At 39.8% G+C, this 17,968-nt stretch overlaps 1 protein-coding gene across 2 annotated transcripts in view; it reads right to left on the bottom strand.

Annotated features, from left to right (window-relative positions):
- Positions 1–7,814: 7,814 nt before the first annotated feature.
- Positions 7,815–17,968, bottom strand: part of CD36 (CD36 molecule (CD36 blood group)) — a 130,270-nt gene continuing 120,116 nt past the window's right edge. For both annotated transcript variants that reach the window (XM_077179147.1, XM_054632079.2), the window contains 7 exons: positions 16,293–16,362; positions 14,457–14,644; positions 13,473–13,591; positions 12,134–12,207; positions 11,404–11,458; positions 11,033–11,197; positions 7,815–10,221 (listed from right to left, as the gene is read on the bottom strand). In XM_077179147.1, the coding sequence (XP_077035262.1) occupies positions 11,033–11,197; positions 11,404–11,458; positions 12,134–12,207; positions 13,473–13,591; positions 14,457–14,644; positions 16,293–16,362 (671 nt within the window). In that variant the 3' untranslated portion in view covers positions 7,815–10,221. The remainder of the gene's footprint in view (positions 10,222–11,032; positions 11,198–11,403; positions 11,459–12,133; positions 12,208–13,472; positions 13,592–14,456; positions 14,645–16,292; positions 16,363–17,968) is intronic.

The following is a 17,968-nucleotide window of genomic DNA, read 5'->3' as shown; positions in this document are numbered from 1 at the left end:
TCTGGACAGGATATTCCAGGACATTTGGAGGATTTGGGGCTGCCTAGATATTGCATTGCCATCTAGTGAACATTCCTGAAACTGCATGGTGAAGCCGGGAAGTTGAGATTCCCAGCACTGCACAAATGGAAAAAGAAGCAGAGGCTTCAGGAATGTTCGGTTGGACAATCATTATTCAATGGCAGAAAGAAAGTCTTATTAGAACTGCCCAGGCTCTTTCCTTCATTTTCTGGAAGAGGATGAATCAATTTTGTGAGGGCACAGTAGGAGAAATTTGAAACTCTCAGCTCTTTCATTTTCCTTTCCTGGATGTAGGAGAATTCTGGGAAGAGTCCTTGGTACTCCCTCCCTGTACATACAAAAAGGATAAGCTGCAGGTGTTGCACAGTGTTTCCTCTTTCAGCTCAGTATTTCCTTGAAAATAGAATGCAAATATGGAACTCTCATTTCTCATTCAAAATTTTCCACTATTTGCCTTTGGGAGTGCTCCACAGTTTGCACATTACTCCCACTCTGCGAACTGTGATGCAGAGAGTTGTAAAGCCTTGGTCTCTGCCACTTTCTGCTGGCTCTGTGGCATTCCTGCATGGATACATGTGGACCATTCCTGGCTGGACATCAGATGCCTACCAAATCCAGTCTAACCCTACCCTGCCCAGCTGGGCAGGGGAGAGGAAATATGGGAAATGAAAGGCTTGAAGGTCAAGGTAAGGGCAGGGAGAGATCAGTCACCAGTTACTGTCCTGTGCAAAACAAACCTAACTTGGGGAAACATGTTTAATGTATTACCAATTAAATCAGAGTGGGGAAATGAGAAATAACCCCAAATCTTAAAAATACCTGTCCCCCCACCCCTCCCCTTGTTAGCATTCAAAAACACATAATCACATAAGTGATTCTATGTGGTGCTTTTTATTTAAGAGCTCTGGGAATTGGGGTAGTTTCCACCCAAATCTGATTCCGACCATACATTCGAGGTGAACGTGTTTTATACTCTATCGTTATATAACTTTCATGTTAATTATCAAACTTATATTGTTCTATTGTATACACAGATTTCAGCTAAACATAGCCCCCTTTAAATTTCCAACATCATTTCTCATGATTCTTCTTAGGGTTATATAATAATTATATTTAATTACTAAACAATCATCACATCTAACAATTATATCATTTATCATACTGCTTACGCAGGTGCAGTGATCTGAGAAAACACAAAGCCTAATATTTTCAAAGACTATTTTTAACATTTTCCAGGGCTCCACTATCATCCTCTTACTGACCATATCTTTATTCACAGCTCTCTACTTCCATGCTGCAAGTAGCACAGGGGGACAGGGAGTGGAGGTTGTGATCAGTTCCTCACATGTTGCCTCTCCTGGCTCTTCCTCCTTGGGGGAAGGACTCCTCAGGGTCTTCTCCTGCTCCAGGGTGGGCTCCAGCCCATGGCAGACAGCCCTCCATTAAGTCCTCCAATGTGGGTTCTTCCCCCAGGCTGCAGTTCTTCATGAGCTGCTCCAGCACGGGTCCCTCCATGGGCTGAACTCCTTCAGGAGCACAATGCTACAGCATGGCACAGGGTCACAAACCTGCTCCACTGTGGGCTGCCCACAATGCCACAGCCTCCTTGGGGCATCCATGTGCTCTGGCATGGGTTCTTCCACCCTGCAGGTGGATCTCTGCTCCCCCAGGGACCTCCCTGGGCTGCAGGGGCACAGCTGCCTCACCAGGGGCTGCCCCAGGGGAATCTGTTCCAGCACCTGGAGCACCTCCTGCTCCTCCTTCTGCACTGACCTGGCAGCCTGCAGGGCTCTTTCTCTTACATATCCTCACTCCTCTCTCCAGCTGCAATTTCTTCTGCACAGAACTTTCCCCCCTTCTTTGCTATGTTATCCCTAGAGGCACTGCCACTATTGTTGAGGGCTTGGGCCTTGGCCAGCAGTGGGTCCATCTTGTGGCCATCTGGCTCTGTCTGACATGGGGGACAAAAATACTGAATTTCAAAACAGTAAAATATGCCTTTTTGTATCTAACCACAACATTCTGGGTTTCAGGCTGCAAGAGAGCATTTCTCCCAAAACACTGTTTTGGAATATCCAAAAAGTGACTGTGAAAAATAAAACAAAAAACTTAGAAGAGATTAGCAAGAGAAGTTAATAGAAAACTGCTCCTGAATTATTTAGTTGGGTATTCTTGCAATTCATTTCTACTTCTTAGAAAGAGGTTTATGGTACCATAAAAGGGCTAGGGTGTGAATAAAGAACAGGAAAGGATTTAAGTTTTAAATACATGGTCCCATACCAGTGAATAATGTAACTTAGCTGCTCATCAAGGGAGGACTGGGCCAGTTTTCTCAGAGGGACTCTGCCAAAGGTAGACATATCAGTGACTAACCTCCTGCATGACTTTTGTGGCCTCCTGCATTCATGACCTCTCTTTCTGCCTGGTTTTCAGCTCAATAACTGTGTTTAAAAGCCCAGTCCTGAAAAATGCAGGTACAGAAAAATATTGTAAAATTACCAAGCAAGACTTCTCACAGAACATCCTCCAGGATATTTGAGGTATCCATGAGTGACAAGTGGTATGATATGAACATGCACCCATGACTTCCTAAACCAGATATTAATAAAAAATGATACATCCTGAGATATATTGCAATTATATTGATAGACAATTTCGACTGTTCTGAGCATTCCTGCTTTCCCTGGTTGGTTTGCACATGTTAGGCACAAACCCACACTTGGTAGAGTACCAGTAGTGAGCAGTTTGGGGCTCTAAATTCACCAGTGATTCAAGGTTCATGGTGTCCCAACCTGTGCAGTGCCCAAGGCTTTCTAGTTCTTCTTGTGAAGCTCTTCACTCTGCCTTTCACTTTATAGTTATCAGCCTACAGATCCCTACCTACATCTGCAACTATTCTCCCTATCCTAGTCTTCCAGAGCACTGCTATCCTCATTGCTTTGCAAGGGGATTTAAGAATTGCTGATATGGCTGTGCAGTTGGTTTTTGTCAAAAGTCATTCCCATCACCATTTGAGATGCCCTTCATTCTTCCCTACCTCTGCATTTCATTCCTACTTTGCAGTCTTTACTTTAAAGCCATAAATTGGGGAGAAGGTAGAGCACAGTAGATGAGTGGCTGAAATAGAGAACTAGCATTTCCCAGTAATGTACACATAAAAGGCTCAGCAACCAATTAGAGCTGCAAAAATCTGTTCCAGACTGAAGCACATCTCAGCCAGCTCTTTTAGCACAATGACACAATAGCAAGATAACATATAATAGCAGTTACTTGGAAAATAGTATTTACAGGCAATGCTTTACTGGAAAAGATGTCCTGAAAAGGATATTCATCTGAAGGGAGCTCTGTCATTTCTTGTAGTCCCACCACTTTGGGTTTTGTTTTGGAAGAGTTGCTGTTAGACTTTCTATATACCATGAGCTGTGGACACCACAAATACATACCTCATGTAATACATGAAAATAAATACATATTGCCTGTAGAGAAATTACATCATCTTTTGTGAAATACTGAGAACTTCTAGTCTTCTAGGGTTGACAACTAAATAGGTGAATTTAACTCCTTGTCAAAAATTTAAGCACTCATAAAACTATGTAACAGGTCTCAGTCAGAGCCGATTGATCAGAGGGAGTTGCCTAAATGGCCTCCTCTGTATGCTGTGTTAGAGAGATCAAAACATAAAGTCAAATGTACTAATTCAAGGCATAACCACTCATAAATGATTTAAATTCAGATATTCATTTGACTTATTGTGTCTCAACCCTTTGTGAAAATGTTAATAAGCTTTAAATTTCAGGCTTTGTTGTCATCTTATTGCACAAGTTCCCATACCTTCTCAGTGATTTCTCATGTGCAGCTCCTCACAGCACTGACTCCTTCTTCATAGCACAACCAACAAACTCCAGCTCTCTCCTCACCCAGCTACCCCACTCTTTTGTAGCACTCTTCTTCTTATTGGACACAGCTGTGGCCTGTTAAGGGCAGGCCTGTTCCTAATCCTAGTACAGCTGCAACTCCTCAGGTGTGAGACTACCTTCTGCACTATTCTCTTACATTCTATCCCTCCACAAGATTTTAGTGACTAATGAGATATTAGACATTATGGAATAATGGTTTTCATTTCTATCTGGAAGGCTGTGATGTGCTGTGGTCTAGCCTCTACCACCCCAACTAGGGCTGCTGACAATTAATGTTCCTCAGGCTGTGAAGTAAGGCTTACAGGGCTCTCTTACCAGATGAGTTTGAGTTAAATACACTCTTTAAAGTTTTCACAGTGGCATGAGGCATTCCCATGCTAAACCATCTGTGCATATTTGCCTTTCTTTATTTTTGTGTAAGATTTCAGGGACCACCAGCCTCTTCACTCAGGAATTCCAGACAGAACACCCCCTTTGGGGCAAAAGCAGCCTTTAACAGAAGTACTTAAATGTTTTGATAGTTGGTTCTCCCTTGCCTAGGGAGTGCTTGGCTCCAGAAAGGAATTCGGGTGAAACACAGGGTAAAATCTGGGTTTTCGTCTGGATTCAAAAAATCTGGTGTTCTAAGACCATCTAAACTCCAAAAACTGATCCACCTTTCTCCTTCCTTTAAGAAAAGATGCATTTAGAAATTGTGTCAAGAGGTTCTGCACCAGGATAGAAAGGGAGAACAAGAGTTTCTGGCTCTGGGTTTTTGGCTACTTTTGATTCTAACTCAGTAATAATTAAAAACAGCAAAAAGAGTCCTTTATCTCTCAACCAGTATTCAAACAGAGCTAAAATCCCCTTCATCTTTGTGGATTAAAAATCATCTTCCTCTAGGACTTTAGCTTCATGTGAAGGAATAACCTCAACCATAGCATATTCTTCATCAAAGTCAGTGTAATCCAAATGGATTCACATCAGAATAGGAACTTTTGGATTGCACATATTCCACATTCTGGCTGATACCTCTGGCCATTAACTTATTCTTACTGCTAGAAAAATCATGCAAGTCTGCTAGACTTGTTCAGGACTGTACCAAGATGACATGCATGTACATCCATTCAGCAAAGCAGGTGATGCTCCTGGGTGCCAGGGAAGTCTTTGTCTGCTGCCTGGAAGATTAGATGTCTACTGGAACAGATTTCCTGAATTAAGCTCTTAACTGCACTGACTTGTCATAGAATTAAAGTAAATGCTTTGCCAGAAGTGCTTTCTTAATGCATTCCCACTACTCATAGGAAAGATGGAAATAATTAGTGGCTTCTGGTCACCTTTTTCTCCTTGTTTTCTGTCAGAGTGGCTCTGTGAATGTCACTAGTGTTCTTCCTTTTCTTCTGCTGAAGACAACCAGGCTGAGCTTGTCAAGACTGCAGAATAAAATGTAGCTTCACCACAACACAGTGTGTGTTTGTGGAGGGGGTGCTTTCATTGTAGTGATAACTTCTGATTTTACAAAACAGACCCAGTGTTTGACCAGCATAAAGATAGTTACACCTGTGGAGTGAATGCATGGAAAAGGAAATGCTTCCACATTTCTAGTAACAACACAGGAAATGTCTGTACCCAAGAGTACCTGCACCTCCAGCAGGCTTTTACCTTCTGCTGCTGGCTTTAGCACCTATCATGAAAGTATCAATCAAGAAATTTAACTTCAGAAATATTCACATGGGGGCTTTTCAGGTGGAAAAATTATGAGGGCAAAGTAGGGGCAAAAATGTGACTTTCCCAATCCTACACACAGATCTGGTAAAGTTAAAATTGCAAATCTAAGTCACATGAAAGAGCACACACCGAGCTCTGTGTAATTCCTGATTCATCCACACATCCTTGGTGCTACCCAAAGGATGCTGGGCAAGAAGTAGGGTCCTGGAAACTTTAGGTGGGTTTACTTATATCAACCATGTATTTTGTAAAAACACCAATTTGTATAACTTAAAGGAAACCCTGGTCTTAGTAAAACATTAGAGAATATTAATGGTCATTAAAATCTGTCTTAGAGCTGCATTCAACAATCTTTCATCTAGCAGACATTTATGATGGACTTTTTGTTTTACTGCTTTAAAAGTTTTGTAACTGTATCTGGTGATGTTAACTCACAGAGGTAGCAAAACTTCATTATAGCCAGCATAATTTTTCACTGCCCGTGCTGAGGTGAAGCAAGAGAACTTGTGAAAACCTGGATGGCCTTCGGGTGGCGCCTGCTGCAAAGCATTTGGTTTATCTTCTTACAAAATAGAAGTAAAAAAAAGGTCCCAGCCACGGCTGTTGACCGGGTGGGCTGTAAATCCCTTCCTGCTTCGGGTACTGCTGGGAGCAGGCGAAACCACTGAGCATCAGGGCCAACTGATAGGCAAAGAGGGAACAGAGAATGGAAAATAAATAGCGTTTATTTATAAATGCGGTTTGCATTTGGTATGTGCAAGTCATTTCTCTTTCTGGTTTCTGTTTTTATATGACTACTGAGGGGAAAAAAAAAAAAGAAGCTGCAAGTGTATTTTATTAGTTATTAAATTTATTGTTTTGCTATGCTGATGTGTAGACCTGTGAATAAAACAAGCCCTTCCCTACTTTCACAGTTAAAAGAACACAGCAGGCATTAATTTTCTTTCTTTTTCAGGTTATAGTAACATGTTTGTATTACCTTAACAGACAGTGGTAGGCGAGGTGGGAAGAACAGGTTTTAACACATGCTTTGAATGCGTAATTACAGTTAGAGATCAAGAGCTGGCACACCTGCTCTGGGTGTAAGTGTGTGGGCTGTTAGGTCTTTGTTCAGATCTGACTTTCACAAGCAATTATCACCCTTAAAGACCTGGGGTGGGTGGGGAACATGAGGAATGGGCATAGCCAGTCTTGCCTGACACCCAACCTGCTGGGCCAGCAGAGCCAGGAAACGGTGTTGTAATGTGCACATGGATGTGCTAACACCATCCTGCCAACACATCCAGCTCAGGGGATTTGGAAACAGGCCTCTCTCCCTGCTTCTTGGATTCCTGGGTTTGTTTTAGAATTGCTTCAGTTTAGATGTGCTGGTGCTTACCTTGTTCCACAAATTCTTCTCTTTTTTGTGATCCAGAACATAAATCACAGAATCAAAGCATACTGAGGTGGAAGGGATCCACAAGGATCATTGAATCCAGCTCTTCAGTGAATTGCCCACAGAGAGATCAAATGCACAACACTGGTGTCATCAGCACTGGGTTCTGACCAGCAGAGACAATGGATGCTGTATGCCACTGATATTTCTAACGTAGCACACAGCAACGTGCCCTTCTAGGGAGCTGCAGTGTGCCTGAGTAAAATGATTTAACAGGGTTAGCCACAGCCTATAGTAAATGCAGGGTGCCCCTGACACAGGGAATGATTGTCATCTGACTCCATTGATTCAGAAGGCTGAACAATTGCTTTGTTAAACTATACAATATTACATTATACTACACTATATCAAAGAGATACTGTACTAAACTAAATTACATACTAAAGAAAACTCGTGACTGTCTGCCCACAGCCAGGACACAGCTTTGACCCTATAGGCCAATTAAGATAAACAATCATTACCAGAGTGCAATTAAGAACTTACTTCAGCTAAACAATCTTCCCAACACGTTCTACATGTGCAAAACAACAGGAGCAGCAAGTAAAGATAAGAATTGTTTTCTCTTCTTCTGTCTGTGCTTCTCCAGTAAAAAACCAGAGAGAGAGAATTATCTCTCTCTGTTCAGAGAATGTGAATGCCACAATAGCCTCAGTTATTCATCAATTTCCAAAAGTGGTTTTCTAGAAAAGGAAAACATACCCCAAAATACCAAGAAAAGAGACACAAGAACTTCATTATTCAACACAGAAGGCTTTATTTACAATTAAACATAAGGATATCAGAAAAAAATATTTGAGCTTTATTTTACTTGTATTTTCATTAATGTTTCTAATGAAAGTTTACCCTGCACTGTTTGAACAAATGTAAATACTTAACATTAGCCTTAGTATAATGAATTAACAATAACTGTAACTGATGCTTTGGATGAAGTAACTAAAAATTACAATTCAAGTGCAGTCTAGGTGCTGGACATAGCTTAAAAGCCAAAATTTGCATTGAGATCAATGAGATTATGCATATGGACAAACCATATAAAATTTGGCCCTGAGACATTTAACATCATGGCCTGACTTGCTGGATCACTCCTGCTGGAGCACCACATAGCACTAAATAACACTAGTAAAGCAAACACTAACTTACTGACAATGTACTTGAAGTCAAATGAAATTGAAATGTTAGCACATCAAAAACTACAGGAGCACTTCTGTTGTTCCTTTCATGTTAGATCCTGACACAAAAGATGTTTTATTATAGGAAGTTGGTTTCAGATCTTGAACCACAGCAGAGCTGTGTTTATCTCAGAGGAGATGTGGCTTAATGACTTCAGCTGTCCCCATACTTTTTTGACCAGTCCATAGGACTCTAGGGATGGCTTCAGTTGTGTCAAATTGTCCCCAAGCTAACAGGGGAACAGAGCATTACATATGATACCAGCAATAAGGGGGAATATGAGAAAAAGGTGTTTTTCATTGACTAGCCAGCACCATGAGTAATCAAGTACACAGGCTGAGAGCAGCCCTTCCCTCCAGAGTCACACCAGGGCAGCTCCAGCTCACAGCTGGGAGGAGAGTGCAGCCATACCCCACAGACCTCACCTTCAAGAGCAATGTCTTGGGATTTCTGTGACTCATCAGCTCTACTGATAGCTACAAAGCTTTGTCCACGAGGAACAGCGCAATAAAACACCAGCATTATAGTCAGTTGGATTTTCCCTTTATTTCCAAAGGTAAGAACACCTTAATAAAGATACCCAGCCAAAGACATTGTACTTTATTAGCAAGATGAACCTTTCTGGTTTAAAGTCCATTGTAGCATTGTTTCCAAACAGCAGGATGTGAGAGGCTGGCCATGTTTGATTTCCCTTTTTCTTTCCAGCTACTAAATAAGGGGATTAAAGATCCTAAATGAAATCTTAGAAAATGCTGAACTTAGACTCTTGTTCTGAATTTATTGAATCCATGGAAAGAGACCCAGCAACACACTGTATTTGCCCCATTTACTGTCAAAATAAAATACAGCATTCAGTTCAAATGAAAAAGTCAACTATTTATGGAGATGTCAGTGTTTGCTACCTGTCTACAAGCTGATGCACCTCATTAAATGAATGGTTGCACAGATTTCTTTGTGGCAGATGGTTTATCAGTAAGTAATTGGGGCTACCTGTTTTAATTTTTGTGCTTCTATAGCAAGTGGAACCCTCTGATGTTTGATCAAAAATCATTATCTCAGTCTTTCCTGTCTCTGAAGCATTTTGGAATATTTTCTCTTGTCCTGTCAGGTGACATATCAGATCATTCTTCAAGGGAGGCCTCGGGCCAAGTGGGCTTAGGGCAGTGCAGAGGCTGTTCAAACAAGAGCCAGAAATAAAAGCTCACAGGAGACAATGGGAAGAGCAGTGGAGCAGGTTGGGAGTTAGGGAGTGGTTCAGATTAACAAACAGCTGAGGAGCCAAATGCCGGCGAGCCTCATCAGCATATGGATGACTGTGCTGTATCTGTGAGCCATCTCCGTATAAAATGTATGAACCATGGGTTTTAGTAAGTCTTTTATAAACTTCATGTATTACAGTTAGTAACTTTACATAATAAACTTCACATTCAACGCAATTCACATCCCTGAATAGAGGACAGAGAGCAGTACTATGGCAGCAGCTTCCATTCCTTGAAGGAACAGAGGGAAATATTGCAATGAGAGCAGCTAGAGCACAGCGTGAGCTCCAAATTGTTGTCATTCCCAGCCTGCGCTCGGAGACGGAACATTAGCAAGCGGCTTTCGTTCTCTTGCAAATCCAGAAGAAAATGAGTAGCAAGTTGCATAAATGGCAGAAGGTGGACTAAAATCCAACTGCACCTTGACTTCAGTCTGCATGACTGCAATTTAAAATGTATAACAAGTTTCAGATAAAGTCTTTTGATAGTGCAGTTTCCACAGTGGCCTCTTTAGTGATGTCAGAAGTGTGGACCTTTGAAAACATCAGCTTATCTGGGTTAGTAAGCTGGTCTTCTCAAAATGGAAAAACATGTTGAATTCCACAGCACATGAGTTGACTGTGCCTTGAATCATACCTTTTGTCTCTGAATTTTAAAAAGCTGCTTAGCTGAAATTTCAATTAAACATTGATTGCCTCTGAAGTCTTTTCACCTGTTGTGAAATAAAATCAGAATTCAGAATAGTGTAGTATAATGTAATATAGTATAGTTTAACAAAGGTAATATAGTATAGTTTAACAAAAAAGGTAATATAGTATAGTTTAACAAAATATGGTGAGGCAAGTCTTCAGCTTAAGAATACCTCTTTAATACAGCACACTTTCCACCATAACGTTAATGTCTCTGCAATTCGTTTAAATAACTCCAAAAATGCGTTTGCTTCCCCAGGAATCAGCACATTAATCCACCACTTGGGCAGTCTATACCCCTGATGGGAGTATATTTGCCTCTGTGGGCTAGGAGTGTCCAGGAGGCGCTCAGACTGACGTTGCAGTGATGCACCACTGAGAGAGAAGTGAGAAAACAGCACTCAATAGAAAGTGTGATTTACAGTGGGTTCCCTGAACCTCAGACAGGAGGATGTCCTGGGAGAGCACAGCAATCTGCAGCTGTGTGGCCTCTGTCTCAGAAAGGTGCTAGAGGACACTTCTCAGCAGTTTAACAGTCTTGGACAAAACGTCAATCTTAAAGAAATCACAACAAACAAAATCACAACAAACAAAAATGTTGCTCTTCTGATAAGGTTCCCAATGACCTCCCCTGAGTTAAGAGCATCCTAAAAGATTTAGGATGGGAAGAGAACTTGAAAATATTAGGCCAATTATCTGGATGATTTCCTACAGAACAACTACTGAATTTTCTAGCATGTAAAAAAAATAACAGCGAAATAGGTAACGATTCTGAACTCTTAAAACCCTGAGGAGAAGTCACTGCTGAGGACTGAGCCGTTAAAGGTTACTTACTTATTTTAATTTCTTTGACCTGCATATGAAATAGGACCCCAAGAAGGCCAGGAAGAGCACAGAGCCTCCAATGATCAGTGCCATCTGCAGCACGCTCAGCATCTGGAGCTTACCGGAGATTTTAGCTCTGAACATTTCTGCTTTCTCATCCCCAATAACAGCAGACTGAAACAGTGCAAGAAAAACATCACTGAAAGGTACAGATGCAAGACCTCACTTGCTGAATATACTCTTGGTGTGGTGCAAATCACAGCGTGAGTTAAATTACCCAGTTTCAGGGCACTAAGATTAGAAAAGCTAAGTAGGTTTTTTTGTTTATTTGTTTGTTTGTTTATAATCAGAGAATATTAATAGACATAAAATATACTAACCTCATTTAGCCAGAGAATAGGGAACACATAGGGTTTTTTAACTTTTTTTAAAGGCCTGAAATGAGAAAAAAAGTACAGCATGTTACTTTCAGTTTCCTACATAAGCCCACTCTCTGCTTAAACATTTTTTTCTTCTCTAATTATATTTCTGTCTTTCAGATGTACCTTTTAAATATACTTTTGGAGTGAAAAAAACCAAACCAAACCAAAACTACAACTAGTAGCAGCCATTTTATATATTGGGCAACCATAATTTCCTGTCTAATCTTCTGTATACGGGCAGTCAGACACAGAGAAGGATAAAGATCTGTGTGGTGTTCATGTGTACAAGATGCTTATCCATCATATGTACAAGATTTTTATCCATGTGCATTTGGGCCATTGAAGAGGAAAAGAAACCAAACAACTAGAGACACATTTACCCTTGTGATAAAACCATCTAGTGACAGGGAATACGTAAATTCTCCTTCTCATTGTTCATCCTCATGACCCCATTTGGGTTTTATACGAATGTTATTTTTATGAAAATTTTGCCTTGTAAGCTTCTGTAGGGAAATCAAATGTGTTTTAAAATACCTGGGCAGTGTCCTGCTCAGGAAGATTTACTCTGAACAAGCTTTGGGGAAGTATTTTTATTCCTTCTTCTCCAAAACATTTCTACTGATGCTCTCATAGACCAATCAGCCCAATTAAAAATTCTTTAAAAATAAAATAAAGAAGTAGCACTTACTCAATTCTGCTTGAAGGCCTCACAAGGAGGTTTACTTGCAGCCTTTTTGCAAATCGTAGTGTAAAACCAGTCACCTAAAACCAATGAAAAACATCCAACAAGACATTAATTTAGATTTGTTAATTAGATGCCGAAGTCTATATATGGACTGTGTCAAAAAGCACTTTGGGATTATTTTATCCTTATGTTTTGAAGGATCAATTTTTATGAAATGGTAATGTTTCTAAGGGTTTCTCATTTCTCACAGAAGTTCTAATTTTGTGGCTTTCCCAGAGTTACTTTTGTAATTTACATTTAAACCTGAAGACAAAGTTAAATCAGTCATGGCATATTTCATATAAAGATGTGTTTCCGGGGGTTTTTTCCACCAAAAGTCAGCTAAATTTTCTTTTTCAAAATGAAGGATGTTTAACTTGCATAGGGCTGAAAACAAACCTTTCATATGAGGACAAAGACGTATACAAATCATTTCTTCATATCTTTCTTCTACTCTGTCTTTCACAAAAAAAGGTTGTGGTTCTTAAAAATTTTGTGTAATATTTAGGAAAATCTGGTTGATGTCTCTATTTCAAATAAGGTGAAACAAAGATTTAACTTCATTTCTCCTCACTGAAGTTACATAGCTTAATTGCCTAATTTTAGTGAGAAATTATTAATTTTATTTTTTCGTTCAAAATAAGAGCAAAATAGAATTTTGGAACCTTTGAGTTCATCATACAATTCAGAAAACTTTTGTAAGTACACTTAAAGATCTGAATCACTGAAATAGAAATAGAGGTAAATTTTTAAGAAGTCAAAATAAATTCATTCTGTTTGGGAGATCTGCTAGACAATTCAAGTCATAAAGACTTAAACTAGATCTATTTAAATCAGACTCTTCAGAGTTCTAGTAATAGGAAATAAACACATCTATGTTTATTTAGTTTCAATTGAGATAGTAATTATCCAAAAAATGACTAGTTATAGATTTAAAAAAAAAAACCTAAATGTAGAAGAAACAGAAGCTTTTTCATAGAATATAATTTTCTCAAAGTACCTGAAGATCATAGAAAAGCTACAACATTCTTCACAGTTTGCACAATCTATCAGGTTCAATCCCATGTTCCCAATAAGTAAAAATCAAAACAGATTTTCCAAACTTTGAAGGTCAGAATGAGGCAAAGTTTTGCTCTAAATTTCCCCTGCTGAAACCATACCACTTTGAGAGCAGACCTTAGAAAAGCAAGCATGAAAATATTGCATCTTCTGCTTGTCCCTCTGGCAAAAGGCACACTCTACTACTATTAAATCTAAACATTGCAGGTTTCCCAAGGTACAAGTATTAAATAATTGGACTTACAGGCTCTATGTCTAGATATGTCTCATGCTCCTTTTCATTTGGGCTCAGGCCTTCCACGTTATTCAATATAGATTCACTTGCATGAAGAAAATGAGGAAGAGAGATATACACTGGTCTTTCTATTAAAAAAAACAAAAAACAACAAACAAACTCTCTTGAACCATTAAGTCTTGCTTTGGCACTCATCTTCACATGTCATTTTCTAAACATAGTCACGCTATATAGATGTACAATCCTGATAAAAATGTTAATAGTCTAGCCCCACCACCCAAAAAACCCAAAAAACCAAAAAGCCCCAACCCAAACCAAAAAAACCCCAAAATTCGAGCATTTTTCTGATTCATTTGCTGTCATGAGGAAAATTTGCATAGTGAAATAAACTGCAGTTCCAAATCCTGCTTGTCTTGTGTCTACACTGTGGAGCTGGCAGAGCTCCCATTCTCATGCTGAGGTGAGGACACGACTGTCACTGTCCCTGCCCACCTTCATGATCTCATTTTAGCCTGGAGGGACCTCTCACAGTTCACTCTGCACAAAATGCAGACTCAGTGTGTATTTATTTTACCAACACCACACTGAGCCAGTGCTGTCTGTGTACATACATGCAACTGTGGGCATACCCACCCCTGCTGTGTGTGTGAATTGCCACAGACCCAATGTGCTGAACTGTCCCTGGCTTTTACACAGTGCCCCTCCTTTCCTTTCTCTACACACACTCCTGCAGTTTCAGTACACAATCCATGGCATCCCAACTTTGCATAGCACTATCCAAAATACAGAAAAATCATACTCCTCATTTTGGGCAACGAGGCTGCAGAAATGTGAGGGGTCTCACAAACAACCCACGGAAAAGTTCACAGCCAAACATCCTGGATATCAGAGTAACACCTCAGAGTAACACCTCAGAGTAACACCTCAGCTACAGGACAAGTGTCTTGTCCTCAGTTCAATGGCTTGTGTGGCAGTACTGTGTCACCACCATACTTGCTTTGCAGGCACTGATGTCCAGGACTCCAGCTAAGGTGCAGTTCTCTGATATTTCTTTATCTGTGCAGAAGCAATAATTGTCTGGAACTTCGGTTGGTGCTGCAAATGCTTCACGAGGAACCACGAAACGATTCAGTGTGATCCCCTTCACAACCTGCTCACTGTGGAAAACTCCATAGATGGATCTGAACACAAAAGAGGAGAAATGTGTTTCAGCCTTTTGGATTAAAAGTCTAAATTCGTGGCAATGCTCTTGAAGGATCTCCCCAGCTGCCTCTCTCTTAAAAGAAAGAACCCCCCAGGGACCCATGTCCAGGCTTCTGCTGCACTGTTCAGCAAATTGTAAGGGTGTTTCTCTGTAATAGACAATATTCCACACCTTCACTAAAAGATGTATAAGCTCAGTGGTGAACATGACAATACACAAAACAACAGACAAAATTTCAAATACTAATGATAAACAATATAGACAAAGCTAACAAATTAATTGAGATCTCTTTTCTCTGCACACAGCTACATTCGCAATCATTATGAGGTTTTTGAAAGTTTCTGGACTACAGTAGAGATGCTTATCCATATAAACCATCTCTGATACAGTTTTTTGCTGACCTTAGGGTAATCTAAGCTTTATGATGCAGATAACATCTTGCATATAACCTTATTCTGTTGCATATGAATCAGAATACTACTTAAGCTCTTAAGCTTCTTTTTGGTAATTCAGTATCAGCTGATACAGAGGCATGGTTGCTACACAGTAATGCAACCAGGACATCAATACTTTGTATTGCAGCCAAACAAAAGAAGGGTTTTGCAACATGGACAGAACAATTTTTCCTGACCCTGCTTCGGCAGGACCTTTGGACAGTTGTTATTGTCCTTTACTGTTCATAAATTGTGAGAATTACATGGCTGGAGGGATCTCTCAAACTGTGAGTGCAATCAATCCAAAGAATTTTATCATTTCTCCTCTGCATAGAATTCTATTTTCTATGAATTGGGAAATGTTTTCCAGTTTGTGGATAAAATTGCTTCAAAAAAACTTCATGTAAAAACATTAATCTTAAAAAAAAACCACTCTGCAAAGCAAATGACCCACTTTAAACCTAGTAAAAAGGAAGCATCTGTTTCCAGTCAGCAAAATAAATAAAGGGTTTGAACTTCCCAAAGAAGATATGCTGTGATGCACTTTAAATCTTTAATATTTCTTTCAGTGATCCCACTGGGGAACCTGGGGACACTGGATAGCCCAGCAGAAGCAGCAGGCTTAAAAGTCATCAGCACGGGATGAATTAAGCAGACTTGTTTGTAAATACATAAAAATAAAATATGTAAAAATATCCTGTGAGAAAAAATTTTGAGTATCTATTGAATGACAGTAAACACTGTTCTGCATAAATGATTTTTTTCCAGACATGCCTAAGATGGACCTAACTGGACCCTGCTGTACCTGTTGCCTTCTCACACCAAATAAGGCTGGGACCTGACCTAAGAAGAAGTTCATGGCTTTGAACTCTTTGGCCCTCAGTGCCTTTTAAAGATGTCTAACAGCTCACAATGTCACATTTTCCTGCATATACATCTGTAACTGGCTGAAATAAAGTACATTGTATTAGCTACTTGAAATAAGAGTGGCAGAATCAGGCTCTGCATCATGAGCACAACACAACTTTACTCGTGTTTCAGGTGAAAAGTTTATGTTGCACTGCCTGGCTGAGCCCAGGCACAGCCACTGCAGCCACCCTCTGAAAACAAAGAGCCCTCAGAGGCACTCTTGGGTGTGAGCCTCAGAGGCACTCTTGGGTGTGAGCACACTGCAGGAAGGGAGCAGCCTACCTGCAAATGTCAGAGGAGAAGAAGCGCAGTACCTGATCCTTCTTAACAAACGGTGGGAAGGATGCTCCATCTGTGAGTAAAAGAAAACATGAGCTTGAAAGCAATTCTGCTTAGAAGACATGGTTTAATTTCTAGCTCAATACTCAGTTGTTACTTTCCTGCAAAGCTGTGATGAAAGTAAACAATGTGAGTCATTTGTGGGAAAACGTTTATGTAAGTTATTGCACATTGACGGGCACTTCACAGATAACATGTAATTGTTCTTGAAAGTGAGCCAAGATATAGCAGCTTTTTTTTTTTGCCCCCAGATTTGAAGCTAGATTATCAAACCCATTTAAAACAGAGGATATTTAAAAAAAAAAAAACAACAAAACTGCTTAATATGAAGCCAAACACCTGTTGCCATTGCTTCAAGGTTTATGCACCTAGGTTCATATACCTAAACCTTTCTGAAGATCCTTGAATCACCTGCAATTATGATACTCAGTGCTTACAAACAACACAGCTTTAGACTTCAATACTGTCTATTTAATAATCAGTGCTAAACCTTTTCCACCAAAGATTGCTCAAGCAGGTCTCTAAGCTGAGGTCCTTCTAGAACTAATGGAGAGAAGGAAGCCACTTCTAGAGCACAGGAGCACAAATCCACGTCACCCCATGGTAGAAATGCAAAATAAGTCAGAGGAGCAACACTTTGGTGTTGTTTCTCTCCACTTGCTCTAAAAGAGTGCAGACACTCAGATTTGTATTTCTGCATTGCATGGACCCAGAGTTATGTAAGAGGAGCCTCTGCCATTTTCCCAATTAAGGTGTTGTAACAAACCTTTAACCAGTACACTTGTTAGTTTTTGCAGCAATTTCTGTTTAGTTTCTTAGGCAGCAGCCATAACCAAACAATTGCAAACATCTGTGATGTCTTTGAATCCAGTTGGCAAGAGCACGAAGGCTAAATTACATACTGCCACTTGCCCACTGCTGACAGAAGCACTTTTTTTTTCAAACACTCAAGATCATCCTAAACACACACTATGTTTCTAAATCTTGGCATTCTTGTGAAGTTGGCAAACATGGAGTCCGGTCAAGCCCCATACAAATATCCTGGTTTATATTTTTATCTTTATTATCTTAATTTTTATATTTTCCTATACATGTTAAGCTTTCGTGTGAAAGCTTACAAGATAAGTTAGAATTCTCACACTTACAAGATTTTTAAACCTGTTACATCTCCAAATACAGCAATGTCACACTGAATGACCTTGTGAACTGTGCAGCAATCTTTGCTCACAAGTAAAAGCTCATTTTCACTCTACTGGAGCACTTAATTAGTTAGTAGCATATGTTTATTCAATCAGTTACAAAAGAAAAATAAACAAAAGAGCTGACCCTGGCTAAAAAAATTAAAATGCCAGGCCCCATAAAAAAAGAGGGGAAGTCCTAGAATGTAAGATAATATTGTTTCTTATAAAATTAATTACATGGCTTAAAAAGGAACTAATCCTTTGTGGCTCACAGATTTGTGGAAAATCAGATTCTTGTGATATATTTTAAATACTTCAAATACTTTGCTGCACAGTCTGGGTTAAAAGGAAAATTATCTATGCCAGGTAAAGCAGAATGGAAAATAGAGGGGAAAAAATACAAACAAAGCAACCCAACACAAAAGCCTTCATTTACTG

Source organism: Agelaius phoeniceus, chromosome 5 (assembly GCF_051311805.1).
Source record: "Agelaius phoeniceus isolate bAgePho1 chromosome 5, bAgePho1.hap1, whole genome shotgun sequence".
Classification (NCBI taxonomy): domain Eukaryota; kingdom Metazoa; phylum Chordata; class Aves; order Passeriformes; family Icteridae; genus Agelaius; species Agelaius phoeniceus.
The sequence above is the reverse complement of the archived record's forward strand: the minus strand, read 5'-3'. Positions and strand labels throughout refer to the sequence as shown.